Source organism: Bombina bombina, chromosome 5 (genome assembly GCF_027579735.1).
Source record: "Bombina bombina isolate aBomBom1 chromosome 5, aBomBom1.pri, whole genome shotgun sequence".
Classification (NCBI taxonomy): Eukaryota; Metazoa; Chordata; class Amphibia; order Anura; family Bombinatoridae; genus Bombina; species Bombina bombina.
Genome location: NC_069503.1, coordinates 349,873,386 through 349,900,095, shown reverse-complemented (window position 1 = coordinate 349,900,095; position 26,710 = coordinate 349,873,386). Strand labels below are relative to the sequence as shown.

Below are 26,710 nucleotides of genomic sequence, written 5' to 3'. Positions count from 1 at the left end.
CAAACCCTCTTGGAGAAAGGAGAGAATCTTAGGAATTTTAATCTTACTCCAGGAGAATCCCTTGGATTCACACCAACAGATATATTTTTTCCATATTTTCTGGTAAATCTTTCTAGTCACAGGTTTTCTGGCTTGAACCAGAGTATCTATCACTGAATTTGAAAACCCACGCTTGGATAAAATCAAGCGTTCAATTTCCAAGCAGTCAGCTGCAGAGAAACTAGATTTGGATGTTCGAATGGACCTTGTACTAGAAGATCCTGTCTCAAAGGTAGCTTCCATGGTGGAGCCGATGACATATTCACCAGGTCTGCATACCAAGTCCTGCGTGGCCACGCAGGAGCTATCAGAATCACTGAGGCCTTCTCCTGTTTGATCCTGGCTACGAGCCTGGGAAGGAGAGGGAACGGTGGAAACACATAAGCTAGGTTGAACGACCAAGGTGCCACTAATGCATCCACTAGAGTCGCCTTGGGATCCCTGGATCTGGACCCGTAGCAAGGAACCTTGAAGTTCTGACGAGACGCCATCAGATACATGTCTGGAATGCCCCATAATTGAGTCAACTGGGCAAAGACCTCCGGGTGGAGTTCCCACTCCCCCGGATGGAAAGTCTGACGACTCAGATAATCCGCTTGCCAGTTGTCTACTCCTGGGATGTGAATTGCAGATAGATGGCAGGAGTGATCCTCCGCCCATTTGATGATCTTGGATACCTCTCTCATCGCCAAGGAACTCCTTGTTCCTCCCTGATGGTTGATGTAAGCTACAGTCGTCATGTTTTCTGACTGGAATCTTATGAATCCGGTCTTCGCTAGTTGAGGCCAAGCCCGGAGAGCATTGAATATCGCTCTCAGTTCCAGGATGTTTATCGGAAGAAGAGACTCTTCCCGAGACCATAGACCCTGAGCTTTCAGGGAATCCCAGACCGCGCCCCAGCCTAATAGACTGGCGTCGGTCGTGACAATGACCCACTCTGGTCTGCGGAAACTCATTCCCTGAGAAAGGTGATCCTGAGTCAACCACCAACGGAGTGAGTCTCTGGTCACCTGGTCTACTTGAATCTGTGGAGACAAGTCTGCATAGTCCCCATTCCACTGATTGAGCATGCACAGTTGTAATGGTCTTAGATGAATTCGAGCAAAAGGAACTATGTCCATTGCTGCAACCATCAATCCTACTACTTCCATGCACTGAGCTATGGAAGGCTGCAGAATAGAGTGAAGAACTTGACAAGCGTTTAGAAGCTTTGATTTTCTGACTTCTGTCAGGAAGATCTTCATTTCTAAAGAATCTATTATTGTTCCCAAAAAGGGAACTCTTGTTGACGGAGACAGGGATCTCTTTTCTACGTTCACCTTCCACCCGTGAGATCTGAGAAAGGCTAGAACAATGTCTGTATGAGCCTTTGCCTTGGAAAGAGACGACACTTGAATTAGAATGTCGTCTAGATAAGGTGCCACTGCAATGCCCCTCGGTCTTAGAACCGCCAGAAGGGACCCTAGCACCTTTGTGAAAATTCTGGGAGCAGTGGCTAAACCGAACGGAAGAGCCACGAACTGGTAATGTTTGTCCAGAAAGGCGAACCTTAGGAACTGATGATGATCTTTGTGGATAGGAATATGTAAGTACGCATCCTTTAAATCCATGGTAGTCATATATTGACCCTCCTGGATTGTAGGTAAAATTGTTCGAATGGTTTCCATTTTGAACGATGGAACTCTGAGAAATTTGTTTAGAATTTTTAAATCCAGAATTGGTCTGAAGGTTCCCTCTTTTTTGGGAACTACAAACAGGTTTGAGTAAAACCCCTGACCTTGTTCCACAGTTGGAACTGGGTGTATCACTCCCATCTTTAACAGGTCTTCTACACAATGTAAGAATGCCTGTCTTTTTATTTGGTCTGAAGATAAGCGAGACATGTGGAACCTTCCCCTTGGAGGAAGTTCCTTGAATTCTAGCAGATAACCCTGAGAGACTATTTCTAGTGCCCAGGGATCCGGAACATCTCTTGCCCAAGCCTGAGCAAAGAGAGAGAGTCTGCTCCCTACTAGATCCGGTCCCGGATCGGGGGCTACCCCTTCATGCTGTCTTGGTAGCAGCAGCAGGCTTCTTGGCCTGTTTACCCTTGTTCCAGCCTTGCATTGGTTTCCAAGCTGGTTCAGCCTGGGAAGCGTTACCCTCTTGTCTAGAGGCTGCCGAGTTAGAGGCCGGTCCGTTCCTGAAATTACGAAAGGAACGAAAATTGGACTTATTCTTAGCCTTGAAAGGCCTATCCTGTGGGAGGGCATGGCCCTTCCCCCCAGTGATGTCTGAAATAATTTCTTTCAATTCTGGCCCAAAAAGGGTCTTACCTTTGAAAGGGATATTAAGCAATTTTGTCTTGGAAGAAACATCCGCCGACCAAGACTTCAGCCAGAGCGCTCTGCGCGCCACAATTGCAAACCCTGAATTTTTCGCCGCTAATCTCGCTAAGTGCAAAGCGGCATCTAAAATAAAGGAATTAGCTAACTTAAGTGCGTGAATTCTGTCCATGACTTCCTCATATGGAGTCTCCATATTAAGCGACTTTTCTAGTTCATCGAACCAGAAACACGCCGCCGTAGTGACAGGAATAATGCACGAAATTGGTTGGAGGAGGTAACCTTGCTGAACAAAAATCTTTTTAAGCAAACCCTCCAATTTTTTATCCATAGGATCTTTGAAAGCACAATTGTCCTCAATGGGAATAGTCGTGCGTTTGGCTAGCGTAGAAACTGCCCCCTCAACCTTAGGGACTGTTTGCCATGTGTCCTTCCTTGGGTCGACCATGGGGAACAGTTTCTTAAATATAGGAGGTGGGACAAAAGGTATGCCTGGTTTCTCCCACTCCTTATTCACTATGTCCGCCACCCTTTTAGGGATCGGAAAGGCATCAGGGTGCACCGGGACCTCTAAGAATTTGTCCATCTTGCACAATTTTTCTGGAATGACCATAGAGTCACAATCATCCAGCGTAGTTAGCACCTCCTTAAGTAATGCGCGGAGATGCTCTAACTTAAATTTAAACGTCACAACATCAGGTTCTGCCTGTTGAGAAATTCTTCCTGAATCTGAAAGTTCTCCCTCCGACAAACCCTCCCTCACTGCCACTTCTGACTGGTGTGAGGGTATGACAGATAAATTATCGTCAGCGCCTTCTTGCTCCACTGTATTTAAAACTGAGCAATCACGCTTTCTTTGAAATGCTGGCATTTTGGATAAAATATTAGCTATGGAATTATCCATTACTGCCGTTAATTGTTGCATAGTAACAATCATTGGCGCGCTAGATGTACTAGGGGTCGCCTGCGCGGGCATAACTGGTGTTGACACAGAAGGAGAGGATGAAGAACTATCCCCACTACCTTCACTTGAGGAATCATCTTGGGCAACCTTATTAACTGTCCTTACTTTGTCTGGACGCCATGGCACAATTATCGCATACATTTGAAGGGGGGACCACCTTGGCCTCCATACATACAGAACATGTTCTTTCTGAAGGTACAGACATGTTAGACAGGCTTAAACAGGCTAATAATGCAAAAAAAAGTTTTTAAACAAAACCGTTACTGTCTCTTTAAATGTTAAACAGAGCACACTTTATTTCTGAATGTGTGAAAAACTATGAAGGAAATATCCAATCTTTAAGACACAGTGTCTTAATGCTTTTAAAGTATTGCACCCAATATTTTAAAGTATTGCACCCCAATTTTCAAGCTTTTAACCCCTTAAATGAGGAAACCGGAGCCGTTTAATCAATTAACAATTTTTAACCCCACTACAGTCCCAGCCACAGCGTTTGCTGCGACTTTACCTGTCCTTAGGGATTATACGATACCAAATTAAGCCTTCTAGGAACGTTTTCAATGATCACCAGACCCTCTCACATGCAGCTGCATGCACTGCATCCAAAAGAAACTGCGCAATTATGGCGCGAAAATGAGGCTCTGCCTACTATAGTGAAAGGCCCTTCCTGACTGGAAAGGTGTCTAAACGACTGCTTGGCGCCTAAAAAACGTTCCCCAACAATAAAAGTTTTAGAAATCACTTCAAACTTCATAAAAAACTTAAATAAAGCAATCGATTTAGCCCACAAGAGTGTCAACCAGTGTATAGCCCATAATAAGCCTTCATTCTGTTAAGAGTCTAAGAAAATGGCTTACCGATCCCCAAAATGACAGTCTTCTAGCATTACACAGTCTTGTTAGAAAATGGACTAGTCATACCTTAAGCAGAAAAGTCTGCAAACTGTTCCCCCCAACTGAAGTTCTCTGGGCTCAACAGTCCTGCGTGGGAACAGCAATTGATTTTAGTTACTGCTGCTAAAATCATACTCCTCTTTTAAACAGAACTCTTCATCCCTTTCTGTTTTAGAGTAAATAGTACAAACCGGCACTATTTTAAAATAACAAACTCTTGATAGCAGAGTAAAAAACTCTACAACTAAACACCACATACTCTTCACCATCTCCGTGGAAATGCTACTTGTTCAGAGCGGCAAAGAGAATGACTGGGGGGCGGAGCCTGAGGAGAGGCTATATGGGCAGCTTTTGCTGTGCTCTTTGCCATTTTCTGTTGGGGAAGAGAATATTCCCACAAGTAATGGATGACGCCGTGGACCGGACACACCAATGTTGGAGAAATAGATTGGCTGCTGCTGCTTTCCCTGATGTTGTAGGCTTGTTTATTTTCCTGGTTGCCATTATCAAATATGTTATTTATCTCTACTGCAGCGAGGAAATATGTCTGAGTGTTGTCCTCTGTAGTGATGCAAACTTTATCTTGCAGTGGATTAGGTGCTGAGTGTCAGTCTCTGAATATTATGATTACGTATGTTTCTCCAAAGGCATTGAGGCAAATATGTGATTTGATCTTTAGGAGTAGTACTTATCTTTTCAGAGATATACTGTTGAAATGAGATACACGACTGGGCCCCGCAGCCTCATCTGTAAAAACTGTCTGAAGGTAGGGGTGACTCAGATATTCAGCAGGAATCTCGCTATTTCAAAGTCTCCTGTGTTCCTTCAGCTGTGTGTATTAGGGTTAATGGAGTGTCCCAAGTCAGCCTCTACTTCTAAAAGTATACATTATATTACCAGAGTCACCTTCAAATTCACTACTTATTTAATGTGCATTTCTGCAGTTCATTAGGTTTAGCATAATAAAGTCCTTACTGTAAGCACCTTGCAATCCCCACCAACTCACATATTAGTATTGATCAGCATCAAGGGTCATATATATATATATATATATATATATATATAGCAGTATAGGCATCTGATTAGAGTAATATCGCAAATGTTGCGTTGCAGATGTTCTTTTGAGACACTTCTAGATATTTATATTATGTCTATTTTGCATATCGCTTACTAGTGAGATACACTTTACTTGCAATGAGACTTATAGTCAAGAGTAGAGTCAAGTTCCCCCTGTCTCTGCTGCAGTATCATCCCATGCTGTCTGTTAAAATGGCGCCTCCTCATAACTTCCTCAGAGCGGCCTCTCCCCTAATTCCTCTTTATGTGCACATTACCGGACTTCTGATGTTTCATCTCTTCCTCCTTTCAGTCTGGAATGATAACCGCAACCGGACTGGGGTTGTTCACTAGCTTTCCAGTAGTTTAAAAGCTCCTTTGTAGATAGTCCTGCACGGAGCAGCACAATTATGCTGCCATCTTCTTTCCCGGTCAGGCTCCGCCCCGCTTTTTTATTTTATTAGGGGGATTAGATTAGGTGTAATTAGTTTTAAAAACTTGTAATTATTTTATTATTTTCTGTAATTTAGTGGGGGGGGGGGTTCGTACTTTAGATAATTTTATTTAATTGTAGTTAATTTAGGGATTTAATTTAATTATAGTGTAGTGTTAGGTGTAATTGTAACTTAGGTTAGGTTTTATTTTACAGGTAAATTTGTCTTTATTTTAACTAGGTAGCTATTAAATAGTTAATAACTATTTAATAACTATTGTACCTAGTTAAAATAAATACAAAGTTGCCTGTAAAATAAAAATAAACCCTAAGATAGCTACAATGTAACTATTAGTTATATTGTAGCTATCTTAGGGTTTATTTTATAGGTAAGTATTTAGTTTTAAATAGGAATAATTTAATTAATGATAGTAATTTTATTTAGATTTATTTAAATTATATTTAAGTTAGGGGGGTGTTAGGGTTAGTCTTAGGTTTAGGGGTTAATACATTTAATATAGTGGCGGCGACTTTGGGGGCGGCAGATTAGGGGTTAATAAATTTAGGTAGGTGGCGGCGGCGATGTTAGGGACGGCAGATTAGGGGGTTAATAAAATGTAACTAGTGTTTGCGAGGCGGGAGTGTGGCGGTTAAGGGGTTAATATATTTATTATAGTTGCGGCGATGTCCGGTTCGGCAGATTAGGGGTTAAAAAATGTATTTTAGTGTTTGCGATGTGGGGGGCCTCGGTTTAGGGGTTAATAGGTAGTTTATGGGTGTTAGTGCACTTTTTAGCACTTTAGTTAAGAGTTTTAAAACTCTTAACTACTGACTTTCAAATGCGTTGGGGATCTTGGAGGTAGAGGGTGTACCGCTCACTTTTAGGAAGACTCGTAATACCGGCGTTAGGAAAATCCCATTGAAAAAATAGTATACGCAATTGACGTAAGTGGATTTGCGGTATTTTCGAGTCGCACCAAAAAAGTGAGCGGTACACCTGTACCTGCAAGACTCGCAATACCAGCGGGCGTTAAAAAGCAGCGTTGGGACCTCTCAATGCTGCTTTTTAACCCTAACGCAAGACTCATAATCTAGGCGTATGTTTGTATCTATTTTAATCTACACACACACTCTGAAGAAGATGAACTCTAGAGACATAATGTGCTTGGGAACAGTGGGTGCATGTTTGTGTATTACTAAGTAAACAGGCTGTTATAAGTAACTGAAGATCATTCACATACCTGTTTGCTACTCCCTTTCTGTTTATCCATATGCTCCATATACCCATGTATACTGTGTCTGGTTTGTGTATTTTGCATAAAGAATTGTTGGAGTTAACTATCAACATCCTTGTACCACAGAGATTGAAATCCTGGCAGCTTCTACCTTTTTAATTTCTGAGTCCTAACTTGTTGGACTCTTCTGTATCCATCTCTATCCAAATCTTTGCCTGAAGCCTAAATAAACATGTGATTTGCGTTTCAGCTTTAAACAAATTCTGTACTGTAACACTGTAAAACACATACCCTCTCCTGATATCGCTTTTCAAAATAAGCCATGTCTTCTTCCTCTCTTAACTTCAAGTTTGACACTTGTTTATCGATACTCTGTTCTAAAACAACAAAGTAAAAAAACATTATTATAATTGTGCATTATTTTATGTATCCAACAAAACCAGAAAGAAATTGAAATACCTTCTCAAAATACATTTTCATATAGTGATTTCAATTTTTTTTTCTAAATAGAAGAATATAAAATTCTATTTCACTTATAGGACATTGAACTTAAAATGGAATTAAAGGGCCATAATAGTCGAAAAATGACATGCTCTAATTTGTTAGAGCATGTAATTTTAAGACCATCGACCATACACTACTACAGAAATACTGCTTGGGACCCACAGAGCACTGCTGATCCAGAGGGGAAACCACTGCTGATCCAATCAGCAACACTAGTTACACAGCTGAGTTATGCGACTAGCACTGTTTATTGGATTGCGCTGGTATTACAAGTTGAAAGTAAACGCGATTGCATGAGCTTGTCAGGTTAGCGTGTCCTGAGAGCTGTGGTTAACTGTTTTGGGAAACAAAAAAAGTATCACAAAACACATCAAGAATACATTACACTTACACTCAAAATAACACCATCTAATATAAATTAATTCTAAAAAATATTGCGCAAGAAAGTTAAAAAGGCTCAAAGATATGAGATCTCAGGCAGGCAAAGGGCTTCAACATTGAGATACATACATATACATGTCTAAAGGTGGCTATATATATATATATATATATATATATATATATATATATATATATATATATATATATAGTATGTTCTTTAGGTTCACTTAAATGTTACAACATAGCATTAACACAAGCAAAACAAACACAAGTTTTCACTGCTTATTTAAAGACGTAGTTCTTCTTCCTTGGATGCAAATAAAGGCACAATTTCATCATCCGTATAAGCCATACAAACATAATTTATGCTTACCGGATAAATTAATTTATTTAATGGTGCCGAGAGTCCACGATCCATTACTCCTGGGAATTACTCTTCTCTACCACTAGGAGGAGGCAGATTTCCAAACCCCAACAGCCCTATAAAACACCTCCCACCTCACACATACCTCAGTCTAAGGTATAGCAAAGCAAAGTAAGGTAAGAAAAAGGAATAAGAGCCATAAAAGGAGCATGGGAAAAAATGTGCTAAAGAAAAAACAAACAAAAAACATAAGGGTGGGGTCTCATGGACTCTCACCACCATAAAATAAATTAATTTATCAGGTAAGCATAAATTGTGTTTCTCTTGTTAAGTGTAGTCAGTCCACGGGTCATCCATTACTTATGGAATATATCTCTTCCTAACAGGAAGCTGCAAGAGGATCACCCAAGCAGAGCTGCTATATAGCTCCTCCCCTCTCATGTCATATTCAGTCATTCTCTTGCAGCCTAACTAAAGATAGGTCGCTGTGAGAGGTCTGTGGTGTTTTTTAACTTAGTTTATTTCTACAATCAAAAGTTTGTTATTTTAAATGGCACCGGAGTGTGCTGTTTATTCTCAGGCAGCATTAGAAGAAGAATGTGCCTGCGTTTTCTATGATCTTAGCAGCCGTAACTAAGATCCACTGGCTGTTCTCATCTGAGGAGTGAGGTAACTTCAGAGAAGGGGAATAGCATGCAGGGCCCCCCTGCAAATGAGGTATGTGCAGTAATTATTTTTCTGAGGAATGGAATTGACTGAGAAAATACTGCTGATACCAATGTAAAGTAAGTTCAGCCTTAAATGCAGTGATAGCGACTGGTATTAGGCTGATGAGTGTGTGTACACTGAATGTATTTTTCTAAGGAATGGAATTGACTCTGAAAATACTGTTAATACTGAAATAATGTATGAGCCTTAACTGCAGTAAAAGCGACTGGTAGCAGGCTTATTAATAACAATTCATAACTTTTCAAATGTATGTTTAAAACGTTTACTGGCATGTTAATCGTTTTTTGTGAGGTACTTGGTGATAAAACTTATTGGGGCATGATTTTTACCACATGGCCATCTTTGTTTTCTGCATAGAAACAGTTTTCTGAGCTTCCCCACTGTTGTAATATGAGTGGGAGGGGCCTATTTTAGCGCTTTTTTGCGCAGTAAAAATTCAGTCACAATCTGTCTACTTCATCCTCCATGATCCAGATCGTCTCTAGAGAGCTCAGGGGTCTTCAAAATTCATTTTGAGGGAGGTAATCAGTAACAGCAGACCTGTGACAGTGTGTTTTGACTGTGAGAAAAACGTTAATTATTAAATTGTTATCCGTTTTTGGGTATTAAGGGGTTAATCATCCATTTGCTGGTGGGTGCAATCCTTTGCTAACTTAATACATTTACTGTGAAAAATTGGTTGCTATAACTATTTTGGTTCATTGTTATTTCAACTGTGACAGCTCTTTGTGCTTCTTAAAGGCACAGTAGCGTTTTTTATATTGCTTGTAAATTTATTTAGAAAAGTATTTCCAAGCTTGCTAGTCTCATTGCTAGTCTGTTTAAACATGTCTGACACAGATGAATCTCTTTGTTCACTATGTTTAAAGGCCAATGTGGAGCCCAATAGAAATTTGTGTACTAATTGCATTGATGCTACTTTAAATAAAAGTCAATCTTTACATGTAAAGAAATTATCACAAGACAACGAGGGGGAAGTTATGCCGACTAACTCTCCTCACGTGTCAGTACCTTCGCCTCCCGCTCAGGAGGTGCGTGATTTTGTGGCGCCAAGTACATCAGGGAGGCCCTTACAAATCACTTTGCAAGACATGGCTACTGTTATGACAGAAGTATTATCTAAATTGCCAGAATTAAGAGGCAAGCGCGATAGCTCTGGGTTAAGGACAGAGCGCGCGGATGAGGTGAGAGCCATGTCAGATACTGCGTCACAGTTTGCAGAACGTGAAGACGGAGAGCTTCATTCTGTGGGTGACGGATCTGATCCAGGGAGACTGGATTCAGAGATTTCTAATTTTAAATTTAAGCTTGAGAACCTCCGCATATTGCTAGGGGAGGTATTAGCGGCTCTGAATGATTGTAACACGGTTGCAATTCCAGAAAAATTATGTAGGTTGGATAGATACTATGCAGTACCGGTGTGTACTGACGTGTTTCCTATACCTAAAAGGCTTACAGAGATTATTAGCAAGGAGTGGGATAGACCTGGTGTGCCTTTTTCCCCTCCTCCCATATTTAGGAAATTGTTTCCTATAGGCGCCACCACACGAGACTTATGGCAGACGGTCCCTAAGGTGGAGGGAGCAGTTTCTACTTTAGCTAAGCGTACCACTATCCCGGTGGAGGATAGTTGTGCCTTTTCAGATCCAATGGATAAGAAATTAGAGGGTTACCTTAAGAAAATGTTTGTTCAACAAGGTTTTATTTTACAGCCCCTTGCATGCATTGCGCCTGTCACTGCTGCGGCGGCATTCTGGTTTGAGTCTCTGGAAGAGGCCATTCGCACAGCTCCATTGGATGAAATTATGAACAAGCTTAAAGCACTTAAGCTAGCTAACGCATTTGTTTCTGATGCCGTCGTACAGTTAACCAAACTTACGGCTAAGAACTCCGGATTCGCCATCCAAGCGCGCAGAGCGCTATGGCTTAAATCCTGGTCAGCTGACGTGACTTCTAAATCTAAATTGCTTAATATTCCTTTCAAAGGGCAGACCTTATTCGGGCCCGGCTTGAAAGAAATTATAGCTGACATTACGGGAGGTAAGGGCCATGCTCTACCTCAGGACAGGGCCAAATCAAAGGCCAAACAGTCTAATTTTCGTGCCTTTCGTAACTTCAAGGCAGGAGCAGCATCAACTTCCTCCGCTCCAAAACAGGAAGGAGCTGTTGCTCGTTACAGGCAGGGCTGGAAAGTTAACCAGTCCTGGAACAAGGGCAAGCAGGCCAAGAAACCTGCTGCTGCCCCCAAGACAGCATGAAGAGAGGGCCCCCTATCCGGAAACGGATCTAGTGGGGGGCAGACTTTCTCTCTTCGCCCAGGCTTGGGCAAGAGATGTCCAGGATCCCTGGGCGTTGGAGATCATATCTCAGGGATATCTCCTGGACTTCAAAACTTCTCCTCCACGAGGGAGATTTCATCTTTCAAGGTTATCAGCAAACCAAATAAAGAAAGAGGCGTTTCTACGCTGTGTACAAGACCTCTTACTAATGGGGGTGATCCACCCAGTTCTGCGGACGGAACACGGGCAGGGATTCTATTCAAATCTATTTGTGGTTCCCAATAAAGAGGGAACCTTCAGACCAATCTTGGACTTAAAAATCCTAAACAAATTTCTAAGAGTTCCATCATTCAAAATGGAAACTATTCGAACCATCCTTCCCATGATCCAAGAGGGTCAGTACATGACCACAGTGGACTTAAAGGATGCCTACCTTCACATACCGATTCACAAGGATCATTATCGGTACCTAAGATTTGCTTTCCTAGACAGGCATTACCAGTTTGTAGCTCTTCCCTACGGTTTAGCTACGGCTCCAAGAATCTTTACAAAAGTTCTGGGCTCACTTCTAGCGGTACTAAGACCGCGAGGCATAGCGGTGACTCCGTACCTAGACGACATTCTGATACAAGCGTCAAGTTTTCAAACTGCCAAGTCTCATACAGAGATAGTTCTGGCATTTCTGAGGTTGCATAGGTGGAAGGTGAACGTGGAAAAGAGTTCTCTATTACCACTTACAAGAGTTCCCTTTCTAGGGACTCTTATAGATTCTGTAGAGATGAAAATTTACCTGACAGAGGCCAGGTTATTAAAACTTCTAAATGCTTGCCGTGTCCTTCATTCCATTCCACACCCGTCAGTAGCTCAGTGCATGGAAGTAATCGGCTTAATGGTAGCGGCAATGGATATAGTACCATTTGCGCGCCTGCATCTCAGACCGCTGCAATTGTGCATGCTAAGTCAGTGGAACGGGGATTACTCAGATTTGTCCCCCCTACTAAATCTGGATCAAGAGACCAGAGATTCTCTTCTATGGTGGCTTTCTCGGCCACATCTGTCCAAGGGGATGACCTTTCGCAGGCCAGATTGGACGATTGTAACAACAGACGCCAGCCTTCTAGGCTGGGGCGCAGTCTGGAACTCCCTGAAAGCTCAGGGATTATGGACTCAGGAGGAGAAACTCCTCCCAATAAATATTCTGGAATTAAGAGCAATATTCAATGCTCTCCTAGCTTGGCCTCAGTTAGCAACTCTGAGGTTCATCAGATTTCAGTCGGACAACATCACGACTGTGGCTTACATCAACCATCAAGGGGGAACCAGAAGTTCCCTAGCGATGTTGGAAGTCTCAAAGATAATTCGCTGGGCAGAGTCTCACTCTTGCCACCTGTCAGCGATTTACATCCCAGGCGTGGAGAACTGGGAGGCGGATTTTCTAAGTCGCCAGACTTTTCATCCGGGGGAGTGGGAACTTCATCCGGAGGTCTTTGCTCAACTGATTCATCGTTGGGGCAAACCAGATCTGGATCTCATGGCGTCTCGTCAGAACGCCAAGCTTCCTTGTTACGGATCCAGGTCCAGGGACCCGGGAGCGGTGCTGATAGATGCTCTGACAGCCCCTTGGGTCTTCAACATGGCTTATGTGTTTCCACCATTCCTGATGCTTCCTCGTTTGATTGCCAAGATCAAACAGGAGAGAGCTTCGGTGATTCTGATAGCGCCTGCGTGGCCACGCAGGACCTGGTATGCAGACCTAGTGGACATGTCGTCCTGTCCACCGTGGTCTCTGCCTCTGAGACAGGACCTTCTAATTCAGGGTCCTTTCAACCATCCAAATCTAATTTCTCTGAGGCTGACTGCATGGAGATTGAACGCTTGATTCTATCAAAGCGTGGCTTCTCGGAGTCGGTTATTGATACCTTAATACAGGCTAGGAAGCCTGTTACCAGAAAAATTTACCATAAGATATGGCGTAAATATTTATATTGGTGCGAATCCAAGAGTTACTCATGGAGTACGGTTAGGATTCCTAGGATATTGTCCTTTCTACAAGAGGGTTTAGAAAAGGGCTTATCTGCTAGTTCGTTAAAGGGACAGATTTCTGCTCTGTCTATTCTTCTACACAAACGTCTGGCTGAAGTTCCAGACGTTCAGGCTTTTTGTCAGGCTTTAACTAGGATTAAGCCTGTGTTTAAGACTGTTGCTCCGCCGTGGAGCTTAAACTTAGTTCTTAATGTTCTTCAAGGCGTTCCATTTGAACCCCTTCATTCCATTGATATCAAGCTGTTATCCTGGAAGGTTTTATTTTTGATGGCTATTTCCTCGGCTCGAAGAGTCTCTGAGTTATCTGCCTTACATTGTGATTCTCCTTATCTGATTTTTCATTCAGACAAGGTAGTTCTGCGTACTAAACCTGGGTTCTTACCTAAGGTAGTTACTAACAGGAATATCAATCAAGAGATTGTTGTTCCATCACTGTGTCCTAACCCTTCTTCAAAGAAGGAACGACTTTTGCATAATCTGGACGTAGTCCGTGCCCTGAAGTTCTATTTGCAGGCAACTAAAGATTTTCGTCAAACTTCTTCCCTGTTTGTCGTTTACTCTGGACAGAGAAGAGGTCAAAAGGCTTCGGCTACCACTCTCTCTTTTTGGCTTCGTAGCATAATACGTTTAGCCTATGAGACTGCTGGACAGCAGCCTCCTGAAAGGATTACAGCTCATTCTACTAGAGCTGTGGCTTCCACCTGGGCCTTTAAGAATGAGGCCTCTGTTGAACAGATTTGCAAGGCTGCGACTTGGTCTTCGCTTCACACCTTTTCAAAATTTTACAAATTTGACACTTTTGCTTCTTCGGAGGCTATTTTTGGGAGAAAGGTACTTCAGGCAGTGGTTCCTTCTGTTTAATGTTCCTGCCTTGTCCCTCCCTTCATCCGTGTACTTTAGCTTTGGTATTGGTATTCCATAAGTAATGGATGACCCGTGGACTGACTACACTTAACAAGAGAAAACATAATTTATGCTTACCTGATAAATTTATTTCTCTTGTAGTGTAGTCAGTCCACGGCCCGCCCTGTCTTTAAGGCAGATCTAAATTTTAATTAAACTCCAGTCACCACTGCACCCTATGGTTTCTCCTTTCTCGTCTGCTTTGGTCGAATGACTGAATATGACATGAGAGGGGAGGAGCTATATAGCAGCTCTGCTTGGGTGATCCTCTTGCAGCTTCCTGTTAGGAAGAGATATATTCCATAAGTAATGGATGACCCGTGGACTGACTACACTACAAGAGAAATAAATTTATCAGGTAAGCATAAATTATGTTTTTCTTTCATACAGGTGGTCCATGATACATTACTCCAGGGATTAATACTCAGACTGTGGAGTCCACAAGTAATACAATAAAGGGAGGGATTTAAAAACATCTTATTTCACTGAGAAATTAAATCCACAACCTCAATATTTTTATTATTTTTTTATTAAATGCACTTAAAATAAATCAAACAGGCAAAAAAAATCAAACTGAGACAGATGCCTATAGAAACTTCTGACAAAGGCTGCTTCAAAAGAAAGAAAAACATCAAAAGTGGATGTTTGCAAAGAAGACAACGTAGCTGCTTTGCAAATCTGGTCAACTGAAGCCTCATTCTTGAAAGTCCAAGAAGTTGCACCTGACCTAGTAGAATGAGCAGTAATCCATTGCGGTGGAGGCTGGCCTTTCTCCAATTAAGCCGTTTGAATCAAAAGTTTCAACCAAGAGGCCAAAGAAACAGCAGAAACTTTATGACCTTTCCTAGGACAAGAAAAATGAATAAACAAACTAGAGGTTTGTCTAAAGTCCTTAGCAGCATCAATTAAATATTTAAATGCCCTAACAACATCCAAAGAATGCAAATATCTCTCTGAAGCCTTTAGGACTAGGATACAAAGAAGGAACAACAATATCTCTTCTAATGTTTTCTGAAGAAACAACCTTAGGTAAAAAAAAAAAAAAAAATCAAAAGAAGTCTGTAAAACGGCCTTATCCTGATGAAAAATCAAATAATTAGGATCACAAGAAAGAGCAGACAACTCTTCTAGCAGACAAGATAGCCAAAAGAAATAACACTTTCAAAGAAAGTAGTTTCATATCCACCGTATGCATAGATTCAAAAGGAGGAACCTCCAAAACCCTTAACACCAAGTTAAGATTCCATGGAGGAGAAATTGGCTTGATTACAGGTTTAATACGGACCAGAGCCTGAACAAAACCATGAATATCAGGAAGATTAGCAATCTTCCCTTGGAACAAAACTGAAAGAGCAGAAATCTGCCCCTTCAGAAAACTGACAGATAGGCCATTATCCAGACCACCCTGTAAGAACTGCAAAATCCTATGAATTCCGAAAGAATGCCAGGAAAAACCATGATTTAAACAGTAAGAAATAAAGGCCTTCCAGATCTTGTGATAGATTTTTCTAGTTACAGGCTTATGAGCCTTAATTAAGGTTTCAATCACAAAATCAGAGAAACCCCTATGTCTAAGGATATAAACGTTCAATTTTCATGCCATCAAGTTCAGAGACTTGTGATCCAGATGGAAAAAAGGACCTTGAGACAGAAGGTCTGACCACATAAGAAGTTGCCAAAGAGGGCAGCCGGACATCTGAACCAGATCTGTATACCAAATCCTGTTAGGCCACGCCGGGGCAATCAGGATTTCTGAAGATTACTCTAAGCTTATCTTGAAAATCAGGTGTGCTAGCTGGAGGCGCTGGTTCAGCTTGTATCAGTCTTTGTATCATTTGTGCTTTGGTTTGTAAAGCACTTTTATTGCTCTTGAGAAAGACGGCTGCGACCGTTGAAACGCTTTTGCGTTGAGCCAAATAAAGACAAACTTTTTTACTGAATCTGTGATATTGTCTTTTCATATTGGGAAGGAGCCGGTAACCTGCAATATACACTGTGAGTAGATATTCACCTTTGTATGGTGTATTGCCTGATATTTCAGCACCACTATTTTGCACCTAGAGTTATACAACCGAGGAAGGAAAGGAAGATACCAAAGACTGATACAAGCTGAACCAGCGCCTCCAGCTAGCACACCTGATCTATTCACACAGACCTTGGGAGAGACTGTGGGACGGCTGCGGTTCACCAGAAGGGGAAAGTATTAATACATATTATACACCTGTTTGCATGTTTATCTTGAAAATCACTCTGGGAATTAGTACCAGAGGAGGGAACAGATAAACAATATGTAATGACCAAGGACCTACTAGAGCATCCACTAAATCTGCCTGAGTATACCTGGACCTTGCAAAGTACCTGGGAAGTTTGTTGTTCAAACGAGAGGCCATCAGATCTATCTCTGGGAGACACCAAAGATCCACAATCTGATTTAACACATCCTGGTGAAGAGACCACTCCCCTGGGATGTAGAGTCTGCCTCCCAATTGTTCACCCCTGGAATATGAATCACAGAGACTAGAAAGGAATTGGTTTCTGCCCATGAGAGGATTCGAGACACTTCCATCAATGCTAGGAAACTGTAACATTGTCTGTCTGGAAAAGGAGATGAGACTCTATTTTCAACAGAGGCCAAGCTTTAAGATCCCTAAACATTTTACGGAGTTCTAGAACATTTATTGGTAACCTTGCCTCCTGAGGATCCCAAACGCCCTGTGCTCTCAGAGACCTTCAAAAAGCTTCCCAACCTGAGAGACTTGCATCTGATCACAGTCCAGGTAGGATGAACAAAATAAAAAACCCTGAATAGTAAACTGATAATCCAGCCACTACGTTAGAGACTGACTTGTACTGGGATCCAAAAATATAATTTGAGACAGCTCTGTATTATCTCTGCACCATTGATGCAGCATACAAAGCTGAAGAGGCTTCATGTGGAAATGGAATTGCATCTGAATCTGCAATCATGAGATCTAGGACTTCCATACAAAGATTAACTGAGGGAAGAGAGGCTTAAGGTTCAGACAAGCTGACATCAATTATAACATTCCCTGCTCTATTAGAGAAAGACTTATGGAGATTGAATCTATATGAAAACCCCAAAAAGTTACTTTTGTTTGAGGAACCAAAGAGCTTTTTGGAAAAGTGATCCTACAACCATGGTGATGAAGAAATAACAAGAAAAATGAGAGCTTGAACCAAGATGTTGTCCAGGTAACTTTGTGAATATTATTGGAGCTGTAGCCAGACCAAATAGTAGATCAACAAACCTTAGAAACTGGAAAACTTAAATAATGCTAACCTGATAATTTTCTTTTCTTCAGATGGAAAGAGTCCACAGCTGCATTCATTACTTTTGGGAATTCAGAACCTGGTCACCAGGAGGAGGCAAAGACACCCCAGCCAAAGGCTTAAATACCCCTCCCACTTCCCCATCCCCCAGTCATTCTGCCAAGGAACAAGGAACAGTAGAAGAAATATCAGGGTGAAAAGGTGCCTGAAAAATAAAAATAACAGACGCCCCACAGAAAAAATATGAGCGGGGAGCTGTGGACTCCTACCATCTGAAGAAAAGAAAATTATCAGGTAAGCATAATTTAAGTTTTTCTTCAAAATGGAAAGAATCCACAGCTGCATTCATTACTTTTGGGAAAACAATGCCCAAGCAATAGAGGACACTGAATGCTCAAATGGGGGGGGGTACAAGAGGTACCCCACAAAAACCTGCTTCGTCCGAAGCCAAGAAAACCTTGAAAAAGGAAGGCCCCCAATGACACTGACCCACAGATAGTCCACAAGCCTTGCTATAGACCGCAGGAACTAGACACGACTGAGCCAACAAGCCTCCAGGAGACACCGTCCCCAAGCAGTCGGTCCCAAACAACACACCCCTTACTAGAGAAAGGGATTAGACTACCGTTATCTCCCACAAAGGGAAAAGACACAGATGAACATCCATTAAGGACTCCAGAAAAAGCCTAAATAGGGTACGAGTCCCAAATAAAAATACAAGGCAAAACCCCGAGAAACTAGGCCAAGCTCACAGAGACCCAATCAGTCTCGAAGAAACAAGGGAAGGCAATGCCCAGACCACAGATTGTACAGAAACCACGGGGTAGGACCGGGAATCTGAAACAGAGAAGAGATCTTCTCCCAAACACAGTGCAACCGAACCCTAGAAGACAACTGAAGACAAAAGTCCCCAGAGTCACCAAGGTCGCTCAGATATCTAAATCTTCAGAAACTGAAACCATGTGCAGTACAAATAGGTAAACACCCGAGTCAAAACACTGCACGCTACAGTCATCCAAAGATGAATCTGACATTTGAAACTTGCAGGGCTAGAAAGAGCAGCTGAAGATAGGTTCCAAACTGTCAGACTGCTAAGCATCCACAAAGCAGTAGACACGTCACAGGCTATCCAAGAGCCGCCATTCCTTCCCACAGATCCTGAATGTGGAGAAGACACAGAGCCCTCAAGGATGCTCCCCGTACCTCGAAGACCCGAGGACGAAGCAGCAGAGCAACAGACCACAGATCCTGCTCCAAACACCAGAGCAGCCCAAGTGACAGGCACTCCTGAAAGACAGGGGGAACAGTCAAAAACCCCAACCACAAGCCCCCAGGGAATGGAAAGAGTGGAAGGAACTCCAACAGAGCTTGGGTGCCAACCCAATCCACTCTTCCAATATAGGTACTCCCAAGGAGAACCCCCAGGACCTGAACAGAGGAAAGTGCTGTAGCTCCCTGAAAAGACCTGGCAAAACTCTCTATAACAGTCTCGACATGGAGACCTCAACTTCGATAGTTGGAACAGAACAAGCCCCAGAACAGCAGACTGCTATCCCCTAGCACCTGTTCCAACCTCCTGCACAGAGGGCAGGTCAATGACCCTCCCGAGAGAGAAAATCCCCCTCTTAAGAAAGGCAACTACCTCCTCAATGGTGAAAACACAGATAAAGGACAGCGCACATGCCCAGAAGACAAGAAAGTCATAGTCCGATTAAACCACGGACCAAATTAAATTCATCCAGACACCACTGTTAATCCCACAGAGAGAAAACTCCCCAAACACACTTCGGAAAAGTCCATGTGCAAACTATTGTATCACAGAACCAACACAAAGTGAAAGGACATGCACTGTGAAAAACATATAGCCATAGCTGGAATTGAACTCTCAACTATCAGCTTACAAGCCCACAAAGCCTACAACTAAACCATTGTGGGACCTTTCCAAGGACAAAACAGACCATAAGGAACATGCCAGCACCCGAAGGTGAGCGCAAATCCTGGCTCAGCTGCTTGCAGGCTCAACGCGCTAGCCATTAAGCCAAAGCCTGTGTTCCCAGGAAAAACTGGGTCGCCCCAAACCAGTCCACAGGATCATAAGTCTCCAGACATCCATAAGGATCCAAGACAAGAACCCTGGGCCCGGGCCCCAGAATCATCTTAAAACATACAACACCCCAGGGAACACAAATTCCTCGTCTGAAGGAATCAGACCTCACAGAGGAAGATAACTGGACTAAACTGGAGAACGGGAACAAGACTCACTCTTAATTCCCAGCTCACGGGAAGAGACACCCCTAGCAGGAGTCCACCCTCCAAAAATGGCATTAAGGACAAAACACAAGAAGTCCAAGACCAAGGGAGAAAAACAAGGACACCCGAAGGTAGAGAGTAGAACAAAGGCTAGTCTCCATAGTCCTCTCAGGATACATAACCAGAGGACCACACCCAAGGAAAAAGAATGCAGAGCATTCCAAACCCCAGTAGAAAAAAATCCTAAGTGAAGCTTGGAGAAGGAGACAATACAGTCTAACGTCCCTGATATGGAGACGACTAACACCCGGAAGTAGGAAAAAGCCACACGACCCTCACTTCCTAATTAGACGGCAAAAACCATCAAGTAGACACAGACAAAGTCCAGAAGTCTCGACCCGAAGGAAGAGAACCTCAAAAGGAACAAGACCAAAAGGGACAATTCCAAAGAACCCCTGAAGGAAAGACTGCCAGGAACCGGCAACAAGGAGGTCCGAAGTCCTCCCAACCTCCAACCCACGCGGGGAAGGAGACACTCCAAGACCAGATAGAAAAACGGAATCAATTGAGTGTGTCACAGTAGAACTCCTAGTCCCAGTTGACCAACAAGAAAGGCTAATGAGGACTGAACTAATCCCCCATGCCTCACGGACCCTCAGGTCCTCTCAGAATGCTTAGCTGAAACTTGTTAAAGAAAAACAAGAAATAACACAAATAATAATGTGAAGCACTCGGCGCCCTAACCTGACCAGCCAGGCAAAACAGGCGTTATGTGTCTGATAAGGCCTCAAGACAGAAGAATCTGAACCCAATCAGGACCAGCCTGGAAAAAAGGGCCCTCACTGTCAAGACCGCATAGAATCTCCTCTACAGAGGGAGAAATAAACATCAGACAAACATAGGACTAAAACTCGTCCAGAACAAACGTCCTTAGAAGTAACAGTGCAATCAAACAATCGTGAGTATCGATTCCAGATAAAATTCCTGAAGGAAATATAAAACCAACATGAGCTTTAAACCAAATAAAAACAATCCTCACTGGATAAAAATAAAAGATAAGGCAACCCGCAGGTTATCGCCTAAGAAGAACAGGCGCACCCGCAGGACCGGTCCAACAGGGACCTTGTTCTTCCAAGCTCAGAACTGGAAAGGATACTCAATAAACAAGACTATAAGAAGATTACTTCATCCCCTTACATCTAATTCTGTAAGCTATTCGAAGAAGCAGACTGAAAATTCTCAGATCCATTAAGGATGGGATCTTCCGACAATGCCATAGCATGCCTATAAAACACGAAGGTGCACCAGTCTATACCGAAAAGCACAGCATACCTCCGCCGGAGCAAAAGACGACTCCGGCCCTGAAGATTGACCCCCTAAAGACTCAGGGACAGTCGTTCCACCAGAGAGCTGAACAGGCCATCCCATGCCTGAGGAGCCCTGGATAACGGAATATGAAAAATATCTTAAGCCAACTTCTGGAAGTTGCAGATTCGCCAGCGCTAAAATTATGGACATGCGAAATTGTGCTGAAACCCCCGACAGGAACAAGCCACCTTCCAGAGAAGGATAAGCAAAGTCTGGGTTACCTGCATGCGTAGTAAGTGATGGTGGAAGGGAACTCACCACTCAGAGGACAGAAGCACCAGAAGCGGATGGCTCAGTGGCCCCTTGAGTCCTCAATCCCAAGGAATTGAGCACTCTAATACGGCACTCAGAACATAACTGATAGGCTTGTATCATCCGGGGCAATACACATTCTGCGCACAAAGTAGAAAATGATAGAGAGACGTCCATCTCCACAATATCAGACTCCTCCATAACTTGAATACAAAAGATTAGACTAAAAAATCTAAACGGCACCTGACACCCACAATGGCTGGGGCACTCACCACCTCCTATGAACCCGACACGAGCAGACCAGAATTTCTCTGTCGCCACACGGTCAGGAATGCGGAAATGGAGGCCAAAAACGTGACCACGTCCGGTCACCAGGAGAACCGCATAGTCCAAAATGCGCGCCCGACCGTAAGGCCACGTCACTTTCCAAAAGCTGTTATGTTCCACAGCCATGAGCCAAAATACACTACACATAAGCAGGTTGAATCATATAACAAACATGATTAAAAAAATCTTGTTCAATAACCCCCCTCAGGAGATATTAACCCTTAATTCCAAGATACAAAAGAAGCATCACTGAGGCCCTTTGATATAAGTTAGTCCCGCTAGGTGGTAGCCCCTCGGGAAAACATCTGTAATACAGTACATTTCATGCAGAAAGTAAAATGAAACGATCTTACCGGAATCTACGCCATGGAACAGGAACACGGCCCTTCAAGTGTGACAGATAATAGCATCGCTTCTGCCATGGACTTGAGAGAAGAAAGCAGGCAGCGAAACTCGTCAACGCTGATTGCTTGTGGAGCTGCTAAAATAAGTGGGGATGGTTTCGCAGAAAGACTCTCCCTGCATCTCCGGACTCATTCATCCAAGCTTTCACTGAGAGGCTGAAAGGACTACTTAAAACTCCAGTCCCATGCTGAAGAGTACTACCCTCCATTAGAGACTATCAAAAACTTCTGACACTTCTCTGCCAACCTCCTGGGATGAAAGGCAAAGAATGACTGGGGGGTGGGGGAAGTGGGAGGGGTATTTAAGCCTTTGGCTGGGGTGTCTTTGTCTCCTCCTGGTGGCCAGGTTCTGAATTCCCAAAAGTAATGAATGCAGCTGTGGACTCGTTCCATTTATGAAGAAAATGTTCTTTGTGACTTAGAACATGAAGGTAAACTTCCTTTAAATCTATTTCGGACATAAACTGAGTTTGCTGATCAAAAGGCAGAAAAGTCCTAATAGTTTCCATTTTGAAAGATGGAATCATTACAAACTTGTTCAGAGCTTTCAGATCCAGAACTGGTCTCAAAGTACCTTCCCTTCTTTGGATCAATGAAGAGATTTGAATAAAATCCCATTCCCCTGTTTCTGCAAAGGAACTGGAACAATCACTCCCATAGCTTCCAGATCAGAGACAGACTTGAAAAAAGCTTGAGCTTTTACAGGATTCCTTGGAACATTGGACAGAAAAAAAAATTCCTCTGGGAGGCATTGTTCTGAATCCTATTCGATGTCCCTGAGAAATTATATTCAAAACCCAGGGATCTGGAACAGACTAAAAACAAGCCTCTTGAAAGAGGCTTACTCTGTCCCCTTGCAAAAGGATGCAACAGGTCTCTCATATTGATGCCTCATTACACACTGTTTTCTTCAGCAGCCTTTTTTACCTCAGGATAGGAATAGTAGTACGTTTAGTCAGAGTGGAAATAGCCCCATTCACCTTGGTAATAGTTTCCCACAAATCAACATTAGCAGCAGGTAAAGGATATAAGTTGTTAAACCTTGCAGAAGGAGTAAATACATTACCTGGCTAAGACCATTCCCTAGAAATCATGACAGGGAGATTAACAACAGTCTTAAAAACAGAATTTAAACAATTACAAGGCTTATCATCAGAAACGTTAGGATCTTTAACCCCTAAAGTAATGAAGACCTCCTTTAGAAGAGAACGAATATGTTCAACTTTAAACAAAAAAATGAGGAAATATCAGGTTCAACATCAGCTGAAGATTCCTCATCACCAGAGGAAACTTCACCATCTGAAGACAAAGCAGTATTCCAGGTCTCAGGGCACATGGAACTTTCAGAAGGTAAAATCGGAACTTAACTTTTACACTTGTTTGAAGACAGGAGAGCAGCCAGCACCTCAGAAACTGCAAACTTGATAAGATTTTTCACAATAGGTGAAACTATATCAGTATTCTCCTGTAATGAATAATCAGAAGGTGCATTAATAACCAAAGAAATACCATTAGGTTGGCCTTATTGCGTTAATAATTCTAAACCTGAGTTTTTACAATAAGCACACCTAATAATGGTAGAAACCACCTAATAATGGTAGAAAGTTGTTAGAGGGCTCAGTTTCTAGGGTAGATTTAGGGACAAAATCAGACTGCTCTATTATAGCATATAGAAAAGCACTGCAATAAACACTATAACCCTCTTAAAAAGCTCATGAGGAATGGAAATCACTTACCCTACTCCTAAGTAACTTTTTAAATAAACTCACATGTACAATGTGGGCTAATCCGAACTACAAAACAAAGCAGGAGACATTAACTCTTATCAGAAATAATTAACACGTGCAAAAAGAAAAAACTAACAGCTATAAGGAATTTAGTGCACCAAAAACCTGACGTTTGCATAGCCAGGGACAAATGTGCAGTAACCTGACGTGCGTAAACCGGACGAAACACAAAAGAACCATAGAGAGAGACTAAAGGGACGTGCGCTAACCTGATGTGAGGAACCGCAACGTGCATAAACCTAAAGGCTGACGTGCAAAATTCAAACTAAGGGTGCCAAAAAAAGGTGACGCATGCAAAACAGCAAGGGAATAGTGTAAAGGATTCAGTCCCAGGGCCATATATATTAGCAAATATATATACATACTAAAAAAGTGCCATATATATTAGCAAATATATGTACATACTAAAAAAGTGCCCATATCATCAACTATAGATTGTCTAAAATGCATAATAAATGACACCAATAGACACTTGTCCACCAGCAAATAAGCAACAGACAGCCAACCAGTATAGAAACATATCAGCAATGGAATAGGAGTATATTGTAGATCCATAAAGGGAAGCAAAAGACAAGTCCCTGTGACCAATTATAAAAGGTTTATGAAAATGTTCCCAATAGGTGTAAAAAGAATTACAAACTATTCCACATATACATCCCTCTGACAAGCACTGTACTCTGAGGGGAAACTGGGCCTCAATATAGACTGAAAACCCCTCTCTCTGAAGAATCAAATGCACATGTTCATACTTCAACCATCTGCAGTGGAGGCAAAGTAAAGAATGAGGTATGCGTGAGGGGTTTTATATGGCTCTTGGGGTTTCGGAATCTTTGCCTCCTCCTAGTGGTAGAGAAGAGGAATTTCCAGGAGAAATGGATTGTGGACTCTCACCACCTGTAAATACTTTCTGTCCAGCTGGTCACAAGGCCCCGCATGAGAAGCACTACATTCATAGTAATACAGGGGGAGGGCTATTACAGAGCACATATCTTGGCCCCTGCATCATTTAAAGGGAAAATTCTATTCATTTTTGCATTTTACAATTATCAATCTTTATTGAATAATAAAATGGCAGAATCCTAAACACTGCAGCTTTAAGAAGGCAAACTGCTAAAAAATGTGGAATTATAAAGTGTATGTTTAAAAGCATTTAGGAAATAATGACTCCTATCCTAATGTTTACCATGTATGCTATAGAAAATGATACAAAAAAAGCAAAATCACTTTTTTGCCATTCCATATTGAGGCTTTTTGTCATTGTTAGGTATTTCTGCAAACTAAAGTTGTTGTACTTTCATGGTAAAACTGGTTGATCTGCTGAGGTATAATTTGCATGGCTACATTTAAAGAAAAGACACTAAAATTGATATTGAAATGCAATGAGTGTAAAAAATAGCTTTAGCACAGGAGTATTAAATAGCTTAGCAGTCAAGGGGTTAAATCACTTACCAATCAGAAATCAGTGGCTATGAATACTAGCGTCAACTAACAACCAAATGACTGCACTTGTGAAAAAACTAGGTTAAGAATTTAATAATAAAACTGTGTTTTAAGCTAACCTACTATACTACTATATGCTTTATAAATTAGATAAATACACTATTTTGACATTAAGGGCTCCGTTTATTAAGCAGCGGATGCTGCTTCGAGCCCCATCGTTTCAGGTCCGCCTGAAACGGAAGTTAAGAAGCCGGGTCGTAAAGCTGAAATCATCCGATCAAGATGATTGACGACCCCTGCAAGTGGCCGATTGGCTGCCAGTGAGCAGGGGGTGGCATTACACATGCATTTCACCAGAAATGCTTGTGCTATGCTAAATTCTGACAGCGAATCATGTCCGCTCGACTGGTGTTAAATCTACTCTTAAGTGTTATTGGGACTTTGGACAAAGATTAGAAACTTTACAGATAATTTAATGAGGGAGCACAGGGAAGAGATAGCGAAAATACCAAAGGGGGCTAGGACATAGAGTACCTGGGGTGCAGGACTCTCTTCCTCTCTCCCTTCCCCCCATCTTACATCCCCTCCCTTCCCTTCTGCTTCTTTACTTTCTTGTCCCTTTCTATATTGACATGGGGGTGATATTCCTTGCACATAAACCAGATATCCTTTTTTTATTGTTTTTGTTATGTTCCACAAGAAATGTATACAGGATTAACAGTGTCTCCAAAGAATTGACGACAGCAGAACTGAAAGAACGGCTTCTTCCTCCTTAAAGATGGACCTTTTAGCAACAAATTTTGTTTATCCATTGCTCTTAGTTGTGTTTTTTGTTAAAAAACATTGTGTTAATAATGGTTACAAGTTATTAGAGTAACTCCAAGAATCAAGGTATGTATAACATTTGAACAACTGTTACCTGCTTGAGATTTGGAGGCAGAGTCATATGCTCGTAGAAATGGGTGAGACAATCCTCTTTCAGAAGATTCCAAAAAGCTGTTACTTAGAGCACCTAGAATTAAGCAAAGCTTTAAACAGATTTAAATGAAAGTGATCAAACAGATTTTCTTTTAAGAGTGATATCCAGGTACACACACTAAGGCAGTGTTTTTCAACCAGTGTGCCATGAGAGATCCTCAGGTGTGCCGCGGCAGACTGAGAACAGTGTGACATATTTTTTTAATTTTGCTTGTTTTGATGTGACAGGCTCATCAGGCAGACAGGCAGGCATCATTTACAACCATGACATATTGACATTCATTCACAGACAATAATTATGATGTATAATATATGCTGTATTATTCTACGATGTGTGATTTTGTAAAATTTTGGGATGGTGGTGTGCCGCAGGATTTTTTAATGTAAAAAAGTGTGCCACGGCAAAAAAAATGTTGAAAATCACTGCACTAAGGCACCCTGAGAGGTATAGATTAGCAGGACTGTC

General features: G+C 42.1%; 1 protein-coding gene across 1 annotated transcript in view; it reads right to left on the bottom strand.

Annotated features, from left to right (window-relative positions):
- The window catches only part of FAM221A (family with sequence similarity 221 member A), a 148,093-nt gene that overhangs the window by 47,174 nt on the left and 74,209 nt on the right, over positions 1 to 26,710 (bottom strand). Inside the window, 2 exon segments of the mRNA XM_053714149.1 lie at positions 7,236 to 7,321; positions 26,186 to 26,278. Of these exon segments, the coding sequence (XP_053570124.1) occupies positions 7,236 to 7,321; positions 26,186 to 26,278 (179 nt within the window).